The sequence below is a fragment of the Ptiloglossa arizonensis genome, chromosome 9 (assembly GCF_051014685.1).
Source record: "Ptiloglossa arizonensis isolate GNS036 chromosome 9, iyPtiAriz1_principal, whole genome shotgun sequence".
In the NCBI taxonomy this organism is placed as follows: Eukaryota; Metazoa; Arthropoda; class Insecta; order Hymenoptera; family Colletidae; genus Ptiloglossa; species Ptiloglossa arizonensis.
The window spans coordinates 16,710,168-16,728,460 of NC_135056.1; the positions used below are offsets into that span (position 1 = coordinate 16,710,168).

Below are 18,293 nucleotides of genomic sequence, written 5' to 3' on the forward strand. Positions count from 1 at the left end.
ACATGTTTTCGAAAACAGTTTTTGAACACACTTCGTCCAATTTGTAATATGTTACATATACCGACTATTAAATTTACGAACATAAAGTATTTTATGAATTATTAAAAATATACATTACAGATGTCTGTTAAGTTTCGGAACACCTCAATTGCTGCAAATACAACATAAACGCCTTTTTTTTTTGCAAAGCTTCATTCGTCATTTTCTTTAAACATAATTTACGTGGTGTGAAGTAGTAGCAGTCTTGTTATAATGCCAAGTAAAAAGAAAAAATATAATGCACGTTTTCCAGCTGTGAGTATCAAAATAAAATGTATATTTTGGAAAGGATGTTTTTGTAAAAGTATTAAAAATATACATAAATTACATGATTATGATTTTAATAGAGGCAATGTCGCGATTAACACGTAATTATATTCAAACTGTGAAAAACATAACATTCTATAAAAATAATTGTGTGCAAACATTTTAAATGTTCGTGCCTAACCTAATTCTACAACTCTACATTAGGGTCGAATCAAGAAAATTATGCAGACTGATGAAGAAGTTGGAAAAGTTGCACAAGCAGTGCCAATTATTATCTATATCCTTTTCAAATTTGTAAAAAAAACCATGATTTTTATTAATATGTTAATACAATTTAGTATCTTGTTAATATTTAGATGATTAGTGATACTGTCATTTTAAAAGTAAATTCCTTAACTATCTGTTTACCTAGAACATTAGAGCTGTTTGTGCATTCATTACTTACAAAGACTATGCAAATTACAAGTGCCAAAAATGCCAAAACTTTGAGTCCATCTCATATGTAAGTATAAACCTCTAAAAGAGTTTACTTTAATGATAACAATAATTTATATATATTTGATTATCTTTAAATTTTAATAATTTGTAGGAAACAATGTATTTTATCAGAAAATCGTTTTGATTTTCTGAAAGATCTAGTGAAGTCTTTACCAGATATTTCAGGACCTGATGACGAAGCGCCTACACCACCATTAACACCTGCTCCAATAAATTCAATAGTATCGAATACATCCATTTGTACACCCACATTGCGACATTCTGAAGTAGGGTAAGTATTATTTGAATTAATTACTATTTTATAATTATAAATGTACTGTCATATTTTTATAGACTACAGAAGCAGCAAATGGGATTAACTACTGAAGTAAATGTAGAACATAAAAATTCAAAAGACAATGGGGGAACAGGAATATATAATTCAGGTGCCGTTAATGAAACAGTTAAAAGTACATCTATCTCTCAAGTTCCAGAATTTCAGATATCTGTGCCTACATCATTTCAAATTAGTCAACCAAACTTTTATACAGAAGTTAATCCTATGAATTTAAGTACAAACACATCTGGTGTAAATACGAGTAATCAGCCAACATCAAACTTTGCTCATACTGCCAATCTTGACGAAGATTATGATACATAGTTATTTTTTAACATAATTAGGGATACAAATTTGTAAACTATCAAATCTAAAACAGTTGTAAAAGTGTCTTATTGACGAATGTTACAAATTGTTGCTCAGACTGTTCATTATCAATGCATTAGAATATGTAATTTGCATTACTTGAGCAGTCTTGTTACTTATATATGCTTAAACAACTGCAAATTTTTATATTTTTATATCTGTTCTGTCAACAATTACACAGATGTTTTGTTCAAACTAGGTGAAGTAGCATATTTGGTATTTATAAATATTTTATACCACTGTACTTGTACTTGTATCATTAGTAATTTACTTTGTATACACTTGTATAGTAAGCGTGAATGTCAGGACTTGAAGAGCTGTTGTGTGCTTCAAAACAAAACTTTATTACTAATATTCTGTAGGCAAGTACAATTTCTTTTACTATTCTTATAGTTATGCAGTTATATTGTACATTTATACAGGTACAAATACTTTTAAATATTTAGGGAGTAGTTAGCTTTATGTTTTATAATTGGCAAAGCTGTTTAATGTACCATTCTTAGTCTATACACATAGTAAAATGTTTATCATTTGCAATATAATGTATACAATAATGAGCTTTACAACTAAGATTTTTTTACGTCTATACACATATATATGTAATTTTTATAAAGGGAAAGTTAGCAAATAATTAGTCATTTTATATATGTTAACAACACTTAGCAGAGTTAGTTTGAAAAATTGACATTGTTAAGTGTTTCTCATTGCATGATACATATATTGTCTTCTTCATTATATAATCATCAATACAAATGTTTTAAGTTTTATAGAACATTTTATAATGCAAATGTACATTGTAGAGTTACGTGTTATACAGAAACAATTTGCATACATTCATAAAAATTGTTAAATGTTTTGAAGATCAATATGTACAGGATGATCAGGTACAAATAGAATATTAAATTCTGTAAAAACGTAAATTGTGTTACTGCTTCATTTGCACAGATTATTTGCAACTATTACATAACCTTAAAATAATGCATTTGCAATAAGAATTAAATATTAGATTATTTTTAGTATATATCATGTTTATTGTAATAAGAAGATAAATAATGCTTTTGTAAAAAATACATTAGTAACACATAATTTATTTTGCTGGATGGAAACTTAGAAGTAATAGGAAACTCATTTAATTATTGACTATTGTATTTCTTAATGAAGCATATTTAGCTTAATATCAATTAAAAGTCAAATCAAATTATACACATTTTTATATATTTAAAAGTCTAATCTAGTATATTAAGAGTATACAAATTTTAATAAGAGGAAGTTTTCAATTAATACACAAATTCTTAATTAAGAACTTATTATGCCCATAAAAAATAAGAAACAATTATTTGAATGTTTTTAAATATTATACATATTCAAAATCTTATTTATCTATATATTGCACTAATAGTAAAAATGTGTAACATGTATTTTTTATAAAAATAAGAGTATTAATTGTAAACTTTCTCCTATAAAATTGGTATTTATATTTATATTACATATTTGTAAATAAACAGTGATAGAATTATTGTGATAACATTGTTAGATTATGTTCTGATGATGTAATTGGTGTATATAAACAGTATCAAATATTGAAGGTAATATGCCTTCCATATAAATAACTTTGATGCCTTAAAAGCAATAAAAAGACAATAGATTCAATCAAATTTGTAGTACACATAGAATTAGAATTACTTTAATAAAATGCTGAAAATTTATATAAAAAAGTTGAATGAAATTTTAATCCCCAATATTCGTAAATTAATATAATAATATAATATATTATTCTTTTTATAAATTTTATATATTACATAATTAAAAACAAAAAAAATAACACAGGGAAAATATATAATTGTTACTTATCAATTTAGTAAGAATTTTACAACCAATACTAATGAAAAAGTATTTAAGTGTACAAAATAACAAAGCAATATTACAACGTTATTTAGTATTTAAATAGTCTTTATCTACTTATTTTGAAGAAATTAATGAGATACATATCACAAAATAATAATCTGAGAAAAATGGAACTTAAACCATTTTATTAAGTTGTTAAGGTAGTTGTAATTTTGAAAATATTTTTAGTTTCATATTGCTAAAACATTCCAAGCTTTATTTACGAGAATGAATGTAACATATTGTTACAATATTTTCTGAAACTGGTGGTTTTTATAGAACTACAAATAATATCTACGGTTGGGTTTTACTACGTTTACTACCTTTCCCGACGTTGGTCATTCAGTTGAGTATAATTACTAAAATCACCATTCTTATATGAAGAGGTCGCTCTATAATCATAGATATTTTACAAGGTCAGTATATCTGTTTCTCAAAGTTTATGCTGTATATGATCTGTGATTCTGATTGTTGCTAAAATCGTTCATTTTTGTTTTATTTAGTTTTAATTGTTACACATAATAGCGCTAAAGTTTTATTCCAGCCCGAAACGCTGCATTGAAAGTGACACAGAAATGTAAGCAGGCTCGCAAGCTCTTGATCTAAAAATTTTCGTGATACGAAAACGCATTGACTGCAACGATTATTTTATATCTTGCCTGTACACAATAAAAAACCTTTGAATTGGAACTAATATTAAAAATATATAATTTGCAAGTGTCGTGTGTATAATAGTTCAGTCAATTAATAATACGTTTTATATATTGATAAATAATTTTATTATTTCCTACTTTTGTGTAATGATAATCTGTCAGTAAGTGAAGCGTTTATGCGTTGCCACGTGTTAACCTACGTTATTTTTATATAAATAACTAGAAACTATGACATTTACCAAATTAAACTTAAGTTCATGGATTATTAATCAGTGTAATTCTATGGGTAAGTATCGACTGAAATATTGATTAAATTGAAAAACTAGAAAGATTCTTATGTTACCATTTATTGTAGGTTTGAAAAACCCTACACCAATTCAACAAACTTGTATTCCCAAAATTTTAGCGGGTAATAATTGTATTGGTTGTGCAAAAACTGGCAGTGGTAAAACACTTGCCTTTGCGCTTCCTATATTACAAAAATTATCAGAAGATCCTTATGGCATATTTGCTCTTATTTTAACTCCTACTAGAGAACTTGCTTTTCAAGTATGTTTAACAATACAACAGTTTATTATACATTTTATATTTATTTTTTTTTGTTTATAAACATTATATTAAGAAGTTTTATGTGTAGATTGCGGATCAGTTCTTGGCAATAGGAAAATCTATTGGTCTAAAAAAGTGTGTAATTGTTGGTGGAATGGATATGGTTATACAAGGCTTAGAGTTATCAAAGCACCCACACATAGTTGTTGCAACCCCAGGACGTTTGGCCGATCATTTAGAAAGTTGTGATACCTTTTCTTTAAAGCGAATTAAATTCTTAGTTTTAGATGAAGCCGATAGACTTCTAGGAGGTCATTTTGATGACCAGTTGAAAACTATATTTAGTGCATTACCTCAGGAAAAACAAGTTCTTCTTTTTAGTGCAACAATGACAGACACTCTTGATAAAGTGAAACATATTACATCCAATAAGGTATTATAAAATTTCATTAAAATTAAAAATTAAAATATACAAATAAGCATTTAGCTTTATTATTACATAATTTTGGAAGGTTTTCATATGGGAATCTAAGGATGATTCTGGCATAGCTACAGTAAAAGAACTTGATCAATACTATGTGCTTTGCCCAAGCGATGTTCGTGATTCTTTCTTAGTAGAAGTAGTTAGAAGTTTTCGAAAAACCAATAAGGATGGATCAATAATGATATTTACAGATACTTGCAAGTAAAATGCAATTATTTACATGCATTATTTTTGTTAATAAAAATCAAATATAAACAATACTTATTATATTTTATTTCTTAGGCATTGTCAATTGTTGTCCATGACATTAAATGACATTGGTTTTAAAAATGTTGCTCTTCATGCAATGATAAAACAAAAAGATCGTCTTACAGCACTGAGTCAGTTTAAATCAAATCATATAAAGATTTTGATAGCTACAGATGTTGCAGCAAGAGGTTTAGATATTCCTACAGTCGAATTAGTTATAAATCATATTGTACCAAATGTACCAAAAGAATATATTCATAGAGTTGGTAGAACAGCTAGAGCAGGCAAAGGAGGTATGGCAATTACTTTGATAACACCATATGACATCAAATTATTACATGCCATTGAGGATACAATTGGGACAAAACTGACAGAATATAAAGTTAATGGTAAAATATTTTTAAATTTCTTATGTAATAAATTAAAAGGAAAAACATATTAACAACAGTTTCTTGACAGATAAGGAAATAGTAACAATCATAACACAAATATCTGTTGCTAAACGAGAAGCTGAAATGAGGTTGGATGAAGCAGACTTTTATGAAAAGAAAATGATCAATAAACGTAAAAAACTCATTCTTGAAGGAAAAGATTCAGATGAAATTGAAGAAATATTAGCAAAAAGTATGTGTGGTAAATCAAAGAAAAGAAAAAGGAAATTTGTTGAAAATGCACATAATGCAGATAAGTGTGATTAGTTCGAATTTCATTATTTTAATATACTTTATTTCAATTAGAAAAAAACAGCTTAGATTATTACATACCTAGATTAACAATTGAAGCTATTGCTGTAATAATCAATTAATATTCAGTACATAAAAGGCATAAATTTATATTATGTAATGTAAAATGTACAAATATAATAATTTTATAAAAATTACTATATTTGATATATGTGTAAAAAAATGAAATATTCGTTTGTATAAATTTCTATTTACCAAATATTCATTTTAAAGAACAAGTAAAAAGTAATTATAAAGTATGTACTTTATAAAATATTTTCTTTTGCCTTTTCAACAAAGCATTGATAACTTTAGAATCATATTTTTAATTGTAACATAAAAAATGTTTCTATTTACAGCCAATAAGATTTACACAGTCAAAGTCTTAATTTTAAATATCAATATAATTTTAAATATTATTTAAGAGTGTAAGTAATTAATTAGGCTTTGAAATGCACATTTAAAGACGTGCTTTCATTTTTTCTTCATTTTGAATTAACTGTAATTTGTTTAAAAATGCATAAAGTTCTGCAGTATATTCTTTTGGATGTTTCTGAAAGTGTCCAACATGTGGAGAGTTCTCAAATATTTTGACATAAGTCTGAAAGTTAAAATATCAAAATAACGAAATACCATTTTTTCATATATATAAATATTTACCTTTACACCCAAAGAATCCCATTGCTTGCGTACTCTCATATTATTAGTTAATGTACCAACAGGGTCCGTTTTGCTTACAAAAAACAATGCTGGACTATGTACTAAATTTCTATGAAATAATTCACTGGATTGCATATAATAATAAGTAGATTGTTTGTAAAATGTTTTCATGTGATATCTGTAAATTATTTTAATGTGTATTATATTAAAGAGACTGAAAATTTGGAAATGTATACAAATAACTACAAAGATCAACTTACTCTAGATATTTTTGTAATATATTTCGTAATATCTCATTTTTTGGAAATACAGCACGTGGAGTACCTATTGATAATTCTGTCACATCAGCCAGACTATCCCAGACTTGACCAACAATTCTATTTATCACATTACCATATTTTTGATAATCACTTTTAATTAAATCTAATACTTCTCCCCACATATATCCACCCACTGAAAACCCGTGTAATAGTATTTGCTGATAATTTTCATGTTTTATTAAAAATTCTAATAGGTCTGCAGCAATTACCTAAAATAAATTTCATACATTTAATTGTATATTAGAAATAATAATCCACTTTTCGTTTCTTTTATTTCATAAACTTACTCTTGATCCTGTCATGGGCCATAGTAGTTGCCAAGGAGTCATTGAAATTAATGCAACATCAAAACCCTGCTCAGTATAAAGATTCATAAATTTTGTAATATGTTTACGGTTTGCTAAGAGCCAACTGAGTATAATTAATAAAGGTCGTTCTTCTGCGTTTTTAAAATTTCTTATTCGACCATCAGCAGTTCTGATTTGATTATCTTGTGAAATGTGTTCGATATTCTTTGTCACATGATGACTGGATAGTTTACATGCCAATAAAAACAGAGTCTAATTAGGAAAGAAAGATTTGTTAGAATATAAACGTTTATCAAATGCAAATAAAAAAAATAGCAACTACATTACCAAGTTTTGTCTCTGGTTTAGTAATTGAGGTTGAGCATAGGAAACCAATTGTGTTCTTGTGAGAGTAAATGATAAAATTCTCCCAACAATCATTATTATCAGCAAAAATCTATTCAGTCTATAATACAGTCAACTAATTTAATGAAGATTTCTAATAGTAATAATATAATAATGTAATCTACTCATAAAAATACAATGTTTCATTAACTTATAGAATTTATTATAACTAATAAATATTTTGATTCTATGTAACGTAGATAAAAATTACAGGTTAGAATTTAACAATCATTCGAATTTTTGATATGTTAATTTTTAGCGTATTTAAGTTTATATTCAATCATGTGAAACAAAGTACAACTCAATCGTTACTTAAAATCAATTGACTCCATTCTTTTTTTATTGAATGTGCTAAACTTTCCCTCTCGCGCGCGTGCTCTCTCGCTTTCAGTAAAAAAAGTCGTCACGCGCGAATATCAAATTTCATTCGTATATTTGCATTTTGCCTTTATATAATACGCTTATAGTATTTTGTCGCGCGTATAGCTTAAGAATTATTATGTTTTTTCCCTCACTCTTTTGACTAACTGTACTCGTATCATTAAAATTATTATATATAAGAATTTCTCGAAATTTATTTTAAGCGATTTTTTCAAACAAATAAATCATTCGTGTTGAAAATGAGTGGAGAAAGAATTTCAATTAGTACAGTAATTTTCCACTGTAAAGTACATTTTGATTCTTCATGATTGCATTTAATTGTTTTTTTTTTTCAATCGTGTCTATATATTTTTATCATATATTGTATATTAATTACTGTAATTAATTACTGTAACATTAATTAAATCAGTTTTAGTTTCAATTAATTTCTATTGTAATATGTAATTACCGTTAAATAAGTATAGCAAAATCGAAAAGAACTTACAGCTGCTCGATAGTTCAGTACTTCGCTAGCTACAGTGGCACACTGACAATGAATAACATTTATGTGCTTACGGCAAAACGGATTGGTTAGTGTGCGGTTCATTTTATGCATTCGATAGATAACTCCACAGCGTATGTGCGTTATTTGACGTAAGGTACGAAGTGCAACAAATCCAGTAATTAATCACGTACAGATAGAAATCATTTTTACTTGAAAATTAATTTTGTTACTTATATATAATCAATGCGACTTTGTTTATATATTGAAAATACATATAAATTTTTAATTATTATTGTAACGTCATATCACTGTTTCCATCCTCTATTCACTTGGTTATTAAGTATTTCAATTTTATTTATTTTATTTTACATCAATTTTGTTAAAAGTAAAAATATGTAAGATTAAATAGATAAAACATAAAGTATTGATTTTATATACACGATTTTTCCTCCGTCGAAAATGTATTTTTTTAATAAATATAATTAAATATTTTAGTTTTTATAGTTCTTTCCAAAATTAGAAATTAAATTATATTATTTACTATACCTTATGAATTATGGTTTTATCAAGAAAAAACAACTCGTTACACCGATAAAAAGTTACGATATGTCGATTACGACATAATTAAAATTTAATAAAGTTGTAAATATATTTTACTATACTATTTTTTTTTATTACTTTATGATTAACTTTTTACAAGATCATCTTGCTCTAATATTTTTTGGTTTTATCAATAATTCATTTCCTGTACAGTGCTTTATATTTTATTTCAGAAGTGTTCTTAATTAATAATAATATAGTTTCAATATATTAAATATGTAATTATATCATTTTCAAATTGAAAGTTTTTCAGGTACAATAAAATTTATTGGCAATGAATCACTTACAATGTTACAATAGGGAAAGAAAATCATTCATAAATGTAATGGTTTACAATAGTTATTTGTAGAATTTTATTACACCTTTTTATTTATTATGTAAATGTTAATTCTATGGTATGTAAATTATGCTGGGCATAATATGAAGACGGATTTGATGTAATATTGTAATTTTGTAATAAAGTAGAAAATACAAGTAATATATGAAACTAATGATGGGCAGAAGTATGTGTCTAACTAGAAGAACAAAGAATACTCTACTGAATTTAAGAAAAATTGTCAACTTGACTTGGTTATTGGTTAAGTTACTTAAATTTGCATACAGATGCAAATCTTGCAGATTTGCATAAAGAGTTTTTGCTGCACCATCGTATTTTATTTATAATTCTAAGTAATTTCTGATTTATACTTTATTTTAGTATGCCAATGTCATGTCTCAAGTTAAAATGAAAAGGAATCCAACAAACATATAAATCATAAGTTTCACTAGATTTCCATTACAGTTTACACGAATGCATACTGTTAATTAGTTGTATTATTATTTGAAATTGATCTATAATAATGAAGTAATGTTTCCTTTACAAGCTATTATCGCTATTAATAATAAATTACTTATTCCTATGTTATATAAAACACATACATATAAATACATTTTTATGAGGTGTATGCTACTGAATATGAAGACATACTTTTTTCTAGTGTCAGAGGAAGAGGTAGAATAAAATTTGTATTAAAATGTAAAATGTGGATTTTAAGATTACGTTATCTGAAATGCAAATTATTTTTACTATTACTTATTTTGATAAAATGTTCAATAGAACAATGAACACTATAATTTTCTATCCATGCCACCAATTTTTTTAAATTATTTCTTTTTATAAAATTTATTAGTAACTATTTATTTATTGTGGAATCATGGAGTTTTATTAAAAAGATAATAATACATGTAATGATAATAAATATATTAAAATAAAGATGTAACTTCAATGAAAGAGAAAAGTTTTCTACTTTTTAAATCATTAAAACAAATGCTGTTTCTTCTTTTTTCATCTTCCCTCTCTTCCTCTGTATCCTACTTCTACATTGTATATGTGTATATAGGATGAGGCACTTAATATTATACCCCTCAATCTCTGTTTCTTTTGATAATATGTGAAGTGTCTAAAAAAGAAATATATTTTCGAGATTTGAAAGTCATTAATGTTTTTCTTTGGTTGAACTACAAATGTAAAGTTATTTCAAGATCATGTCGTTATAGATCGTTAAGTACACCTTGATGTAGAAAAATATGACCCTAAGAAATGATCTTCCAATTATGATATTTATTCTTCTAAATTAAACAATTTGTGTTTTAGATATTTTTTTATACTATTGAAAAAAAAAATTTGTTGGAGTAATAACCTTAAGTGCCAAACCTTGTATATCAAGATATAGTATAATAGTAAACATCTATAAAACAGTTTATTGCAGTGTTTGGGAAACACAAATATATAAATTAAATAAATTACATTATATATAGAAAGATAATACATGATCAGACTTGTGAATTTTTCAAAACTGCTAGTATTATTTAATGTACTTTTTTAATGTATTATCCTATGAGTGATAAGCATTGCTTTAAAACAGACATAATTAATATTGTTACAATAATGATACTAACATGTATAGTTACAAATGTTTGTGCATGATTGTAGATAATATATTAAATGAAAAATTAATATAAATTTGCACCTAAATACTGATCGTTATTCGGCCTCTGGAAGCACGTTACTTCAACTTTAGTAGTTTCTTACAGTTTTATATGAAATTGGCTGTTATGTAACTTCTTATCATGCACGAACGTGTATGTACATGCATTGTAAATAAGACAAAGGATATATGTCCACTTATACAGTATAGTTATAAGGATGATTTTACTAGAAATAGTAAAGATATAGCTCCATTTTCTGCTAAAGACTATTTAACTGAAATGTCTATGATCGTGCAGAAATGTAGGCCAGTCTTTGACAATTACATATTTTATAAAATTGTCATTGTATGTCTTTGTAACTTGAAATTAGTACGTAAGTTTAGATATGTCTTCATATAAATAGAGAGAAAGTAACTTAACAATGAAGGCACAACATGTTCTATGAAAATATTGTGCCCCTTCGTATACTTACAATTGAAAACCTTATAATTTAAAGGTAGTATAACATGTATTTATAAAAGAACATTTATCAAAACTGACCTTACTGAGATAGAAAATGGCATAATGATAAAAATATTTGAAATTCCTATTTTACATACAACTTTAATGATATCACAAAACATTCCGCGTAAATTCTTTAAAAGCAACAATTCAGAAAGAATCAAGTAAAATCCTTAACGAATCCAGTTTATTATTCTCTTTATAAAACTGGTATTTAAACAACAATTCTTCAGTATCAAAAAGCAAAAATTCGTAGAATAGTAATACATAATTCATGAGTTATGGAAAATGTAGTTCAAGTCATTTTCTTTTTCGTTGAATGAATGTATATGAACAAAGATTTTAAATATAAATACATTAAATTAACTCCATAAATTCTTTGTTGTATTATGAATAATGCATTTGATTTTTTACTAATAAAAACAATAGAGTATTAAAGTTTTTGTTTTAAATATTCTTGTTCAAATGGCAGTATCGATATAGCACAATCTTTTACTTCCTTATTAGTTCCCTTGCTTAGTGTAAAACCAATGGCAGTATATATTCTGAATAATTTCAGTACACTTAGTGCGCGTTACGATGCAAACATGTTTCTATCGTAATCGCGACAGAAAGCTGTGTAAACGTACTGCACATAATATACAAGTGTATATATTTAATACAATGTTTAGTATATTGCTATGCGAAGCAATTTCATTGTTTAAATTGTACACTTACCCCTGTACCGACGATCACATACCCTTAATAAATTCGAGAAGTGACTCGCGATAAATTACTTTTGACTTTTTGTGCAGGATTATATACAGGTTTCTAATATCAAGTGACCTTGCGTTGTATCTCAGAAGGCTTCAACAAAACTCGCTGGAAAAAGTCCCGTACGGCCTGTTCTTTGTTGAGTACCCTTATACCAACCATCATCACGCTTTTTATGTACATAAATTATGTCTCCTACACGAAGTTCTAGTTCAAACTCACTGTTAGGTGGATATGGCACAATACAGCGGAATCTGTATACTCGTTCTCTGTAAAAACAAAACAATTATTGAATTGACTTTAGTATAAATATAATGTACAATCATGTAGATGAAGTTTAAATATTTCATACCGTTCACGAGAAGGTTGCTGCTTTGTTTGTTTTCCCATACCAGCATCTAAAGAGTTGCTCTTACGGTGATGATTTCCGACTGTCGTACACACCATTCCACCCGTTTCGCTGGATCTATTAATGTAAAAATATTTCTGATTCATAGAAGTTGGGTAATTTACAGGAAATATTTTTTATTCATATGCAGTGGTTATAAATTGAATGCACGCATACTAAACTAACGAGCAAACTTTTAACAAAATTGGTGATTATAAAATAAAACAATAAAAGCAATCGAAAAACGTGGCTAAGTAAAACAGGCATGAAATATAATGCTTTAATGCTATCCACATACTAAGCATTTATAACAAAAGATTTTTCAAATTTCTGTGAAAATACTTACCTAAATATAATATTTAATTATAAATGTTAATGCAGACAAACATGTGCACCACACAATTATTATATACATATTAATTTGCATGAAAGATAAAACTAAACTTCCAATTTATATATGAGCTGAACAAATATATTTTACTGTAAACGCTAACTTTTCTGTTACTTTATCTGCTGAATAACTTATAATTACAAACGACTAACCTCTGGAGGATTGAGACCGATAAAGATGGTCTCTCCTTGTATTTAAGTCTTTGTGAAGATGTGACGTGCCCTTGTACATAGCCTGGACACAAACGATGATGGTTGTTTGAAGCATTTAATTCCTGTGTGGCTCCCACCTGTAGCAACTGACTTGGGCAAGATCCCGATCTAATTTTAAATATACCCACCCAACCCACCCCCCATATAGAATTAGACAAATAATTCAAGACGTGCAGCTCATATTGCGTTAAAAAAATGCAAAAAAAAAAATGGAACGAATGTAGACGAAATTTAAGAATTTATACTATTTGTAAATACTATTTTATACATTATATGAATAACCTACTATTTTTTTCATTATATGTATATGTGCACAAGCATCAAATTCATGCAGTGATTTCAATAAATGTGAAAAGTGTATGCCTGCACAACACATAGTGGAGGTACATATACATACATTCATGTCTTTTTTATATACATAAAAACAAACGAACTCGAATAATAAGTGCATGCAAATTATTAATAAATCATTAAGTATGCTATTAACATGCATATTATTATTTAAAATCATTGTTTCTAATTTATTAGAAATTGTGGTGGAAATTCGACGCGTTAGAATTAACGCGTTATACTTGTATAAAGCATAGAACTGTTGTTTTTGTAACAATAAATCTTACCGAACGTGGACTGGGTTGATGGAATTACCATCGTCAAATACAGGATTGTCCATTGAATAAGTAGCGGGTGGCGGAGATTTTGATTTCTTGATATTTGTCAATCGACGCATTAAAGAAACGCACTTATCTTTTTTCTCTTTTTGCTGCGATTTAGAAATATAAATATCGGTACACAATCATGTAATAAAAGTAATAATTAAAAGCAGAACAAAAATGATGTGTAGAAAAACTCATACCTTTTCAGGGTTTTTTGATACAGTAGCAGCAGTAGTAGAGGAGGGAGGCGCAACTGCACGTAAAGTACTATTTGGACTTCTATTCATTTCAGTTACAATGGACGAAGTAGCGGCGACAGTTGCGATGGAACCGCTGTTATTGATACCAGTAATAGTGGTTGTAGGAGTTAATGATTGTGGTAAAATTACCTGTTTTCCAGGTGAAGCTGGAATATAAAAATATATTTTATACATGTTGATATTGAGCAATTAATACAAGTAATACATACAAATATTTGATGACATCACAGCACTGTGACTACGTCCAAGTGGATTTACTGGATTTTGTTCATTGTGTCGTGGAGGACTTTTCTCTTGACTCTGTGTTTGGCTTTGACCATGCCAAGAAGATGACACCATTGAAGGACTAATAGCACGTGGTGGCAACTCAGGTGGTAACAATGTGCGTGGATTGTAAGGTTGAGGGGCAGGTCCTTTATTTTTAGTGTATGTCACAGCAATTCGTGACTCAGAACCGTTTTGTCCAGTTGATGATGGGAAATTTTGATGTTGCCCTGTATTTGGTGATCCTCGACACAAACTACGTTGACATCTTCGCAAATATATAATTATTTAAACACAAGAAATTTGAATACAAATATAGTTGTGCTAAAAATGTTTTGCATACTTAGCAGGAGCAACATAATTTCCAGGAAAAACTCCACACTTTTGAGTACGATTAGAAGTCCCTTTAAACCACCCATCTTGACAGCGTTCCATTACCATGTAAATTCCACCTTTCCTTAATTCAAGTTCATCTGCTTTCTGGGGTTTATATGGATATAGTGCTATGTATGCAGCTGGTAAATGGGTATTACCAACTGTGGTAGTGGGTAAACTTTGTGATGGTTGTGCAAGAACAAGATCGCTACTACCACTTCGTCTATGCCGAAGATTATGATCCACACTACTGGTACTAGTCTGATAAATAAAAAATTATAATAATTTAACCTAAATTAGAAACAACAGCTTAGATGATTTTGTAATACGCTACTATAATATAAATGGAAATTATTCTTTACTTGTAACGGCGAAAATGAATCATTGCTACAGCTACTGTTGCTGTTTCCAACAGCATTATCCACAGGTGGACTAAGTATTTCAGCACTGTGTCTGTGGTGTGGATGGGCTTGATGACCAGTATTGACAGCAGTGAAACTATGACGCTTGACATTATGTCTATTTCCAACGGCAGGAGGAGATGTTGCTGGGCTGCTAGGACTGCTTGGAGCAGTGCTAGAACTACTAGAAGTACTTGAACTATTGGGAGTATTTGGAGTAGTAGTTGAAGAACTACCTCCTGATGATACATTGGAAATTGTATCAGAAACTGGTAAAGTTGTGTTCTGTTAACAGATGTGTTATAAATTAATATACTTCTTTAAATTTAATATATTATGAAATAATTTGAATATATAAAAGCTTAAAAATTAATTAGTTATGATACCTGCATAAGTTGGGGCCGTGGTTGACTTGTTGTTTGTACATTACGCGAATGATCAGTTGGTATTAAGGGTGTAGTCTCTTCATTAGTAGGAGTAGGAGGTGCTATTCTTGATGGACCAGGTTGTACGCTAATCAAGAAAAATACAATCATATTAAATATATAGTATATACAAATACTATGTTTACTTTATAAATTTATCAAAGTACTTTGTGGAAAATTTCATTAAAGCTCTTGCCACACTATTCAGCTCTACAAAAGCTAATGGAAAGATGCCAATCCTGTCCAACAGTTTTCCTTCTGCCCAATTTTCATCAACTCTTCTGATGACACTAATAACTTCACCCTGTACAAATTTTTTTTATTTTCTTCATATTTTTATTTCAAAGAATAAAAAAATGTTATGCAGAATCAAATAAATTTAGAACTACGTTCCATTACCTTATTAAATGTAAGGCAACCATCTTCATCGCCATTTGTCATTGTAAAATCATAGAGAGCTTTGCATTGAGGGACATGTGGCGTTAATGGTGTCATTACCTATAATGCACAATTTATTAGAATAAGTAAGCAAATAATTTTTCATTATAATTTTAAATAGTTTGCAATACCTGAACATAAGACAGAGGAAAAACCCCATAACTATTAGCAATCTCTCCAAAATACCAATTGTTATCAATTTTTTTACGAAGAATGACAATGTCACCCTTCTTAAAAGATAAATCTCTAAAATATCAAGTAACTGGTAAGGTAATTATTGCATAAAAATTATTAAAATGATAAAAAAAATTATATTATTACCCTGGAACCTTTGACATATAATCATAGATTGCTCTACCATACGCCTGATTGTGTAGCTGAACTTGCTTTGCTGCAGCATTTGCATGTCGTACTGGTTCATTCGCAAATGTTGTAGGTGTAAGACTAGTAGTTACAATAGGAGCTGGAGTAACCTGATGTCCACCGAAAAGTCTTTGCTGACCTGAATTGCTTTTAGTCACAAATTTTGTTGTTTGTTTGGGAGCAGCATTGCGCATTCCTTCCAAAATACGCATCAACAATACATTAGGAGGTAAATCATCCACTTTAGCATCGACTAAAATACGACATTCGGGACAACGCAACTCCCGATGAGTGCTAACAATCTCCTCTAAACATTTCTTGCAAAATGTATGCTGACAGGGAAGTACTTTGCTCGATGTATCTAATCGTTCAAGGCACACCGAGCATTCCAATAAATCGTTCAGCATGCACTCATCCATTCTGATCACCGAGCTTTTGATCACGTTCACTTTCGAAGATATTTTTTTAGTTCGTTTGTTCGCACCCGTTATCTCGATACGTGCTTCCTCTTACTTCTCTGATCTTCCCACGCGTCCCGTCTTTGTTGCACACATAGGCTGCCATACACCTGACGCACTTGTCTCTTCATATAACAGGCGATAACGTAACTCAACAAATGAGTATAGTCCACCAGTAAATCCACTTCGCGTACAAATACGCGGACATGTTACCCGATCCGTTTCCTAACTTTCGAACACTACTCTTCCATCCTTTCATTCACCGCAAAACGGAACCCTTATTAGATGCGTTAGTATACGCGCTACCATCCTAGTGTTCGTTACGTCGCACAAACACACATACACGAATTAAAACCATATCGATCAATCGGACTCTCGTCGATTACAGTCGATTCTAAAACAGGCCACAATGTTCTGTAAATACATATACATATTGTGTAACCAAAGATGTTACTATGGAGGAACAATACTTGTATAGCGACTGAAATAAAATTTGAGAACAGAAAAGAAAGGAAACTTTGTTCTTTTTGTTTGGAGTCAGTCTTCTATTTTAGATGAACGCCATCAGTAAGGTTTTCTTCAAAAACTGGTCCCGTTTTAACGTGCAGAATTGCTGGGCTCCACTATTTGAAGACATTTGATGTAATCGAAGAACTTACAAGAATTGGTTGCTATTCGTAGCCCTCTGGTGATAGATGACAGTAGATTATTCAATACATTAATACATTAAAGACTGCTTTGGATTGAGCATATATTAACAAACAATTTTTTGTTAAAGAACTCTGTTTAATTTACTTTTAAAAATATGATAGACGTATGGTATAAGACGTTACAGTTGTTCCTAAGGGTTGATTCATGATGACGACGAGACATAGTTTACATGAGAATCCGCCAGAGTCACATTCAGATCATTTTCGGTTGTGTCTCGTAAGCTTGTACTTAACTTCAGCTGTCTTTACCTTTTCCTTGCACAGAGATTCGTTAATTCGTTCCGTTTGAGGGGAATCAGTATGTCAACGTATCCCCCTCTTCTCAAGAATTTTTTAATTGATGCACGGTTCAAACGCTAGATGACATTATTTAAATTTTATAATTGGTTATTAATCTAGAGAATAGATTATTATTTAATAAGTTCACATTATTGTATTTGTGTATATGCTATTTGAATAAAATGACAGTGTGTAATATATTATTTATATGATCAGAATACATTCTCAAAAGGGTATATTTAAAAAAAATTATTATTTGCATTTCTAACCCATTATAAAGTTCAAGTAAC

General features: G+C 28.9%; 4 protein-coding genes across 6 annotated transcripts; 2 read left to right on the plus strand and 2 right to left on the minus strand.

Moving 5' to 3' along the window:
* Positions 1 to 56: 56 nt before the first annotated feature.
* On the plus strand, positions 57 to 1,982 carry Nc2alpha (negative cofactor 2 alpha). Its single transcript, XM_076320105.1, has 5 exons — positions 57 to 294; positions 511 to 583; positions 715 to 808; positions 896 to 1,075; positions 1,138 to 1,982. Exons 1-5 carry the CDS (start codon positions 253 to 255, stop codon positions 1,442 to 1,444), a joined length of 696 nt encoding a protein of 231 aa, XP_076176220.1. The 5' UTR covers positions 57 to 252; the 3' UTR covers positions 1,445 to 1,982.
* Positions 1,983 to 2,276: 294 nt separating this feature from the next.
* Dbp45a (putative ATP-dependent RNA helicase Dbp45A) lies at positions 2,277 to 7,021 on the plus strand. Its single transcript, XM_076320243.1, has 8 exons — positions 2,277 to 2,370; positions 3,650 to 3,786; positions 3,915 to 4,309; positions 4,379 to 4,572; positions 4,661 to 5,005; positions 5,085 to 5,257; positions 5,339 to 5,694; positions 5,765 to 7,021. The coding sequence occupies exons 3-8, from the start codon at positions 4,252 to 4,254 to the stop codon at positions 6,001 to 6,003; spliced, it is 1,365 nt and encodes a 454-aa protein (XP_076176358.1). The 5' UTR covers positions 2,277 to 2,370; positions 3,650 to 3,786; positions 3,915 to 4,251; the 3' UTR covers positions 6,004 to 7,021.
* On the minus strand, positions 6,296 to 8,722 carry L(2)k09913 (transmembrane protein 53-like lethal (2) k09913). Its single transcript, XM_076320244.1, has 6 exons — positions 8,565 to 8,722; positions 7,643 to 7,760; positions 7,295 to 7,567; positions 6,948 to 7,216; positions 6,688 to 6,865; positions 6,296 to 6,628 (listed from the first exon to the last, which is right to left on the minus strand). Exons 2-6 carry the CDS (start codon positions 7,733 to 7,735, stop codon positions 6,488 to 6,490), a joined length of 954 nt encoding a protein of 317 aa, XP_076176359.1. The 5' UTR covers positions 7,736 to 7,760; positions 8,565 to 8,722; the 3' UTR covers positions 6,296 to 6,487.
* Positions 8,723 to 9,457: 735 nt separating this feature from the next.
* Positions 9,458 to 18,065, minus strand: Posh (SH3 domain containing ring finger posh). 3 transcript variants are annotated; one of them, XM_076319877.1, is made up of 14 exons: positions 17,974 to 17,994; positions 16,515 to 17,324; positions 16,325 to 16,439; positions 16,155 to 16,253; positions 15,923 to 16,059; positions 15,717 to 15,843; positions 15,292 to 15,615; positions 14,898 to 15,190; positions 14,500 to 14,822; positions 14,231 to 14,436; positions 13,995 to 14,137; positions 13,318 to 13,485; positions 12,739 to 12,852; positions 9,459 to 12,655 (listed from the first exon to the last, which is right to left on the minus strand). In XM_076319877.1, the coding sequence occupies exons 2-14, from the start codon at positions 16,973 to 16,975 to the stop codon at positions 12,472 to 12,474; spliced, it is 2,694 nt and encodes an 897-aa protein (XP_076175992.1). In that variant the 5' UTR covers positions 16,976 to 17,324; positions 17,974 to 17,994; the 3' UTR covers positions 9,459 to 12,471. The 3 variants fall into 3 exon arrangements, with proteins under 3 accessions (XP_076175993.1, XP_076175992.1, XP_076175994.1); XM_076319878.1 differs by lacking the exon at positions 13,318 to 13,485 and having other exon boundaries at positions 9,458 to 12,655; positions 16,515 to 18,058; XM_076319879.1 differs by lacking the exon at positions 9,459 to 12,655 and having other exon boundaries at positions 13,318 to 13,399; positions 16,515 to 18,065.
* Positions 18,066 to 18,293: the final 228 nt, after the last annotated feature.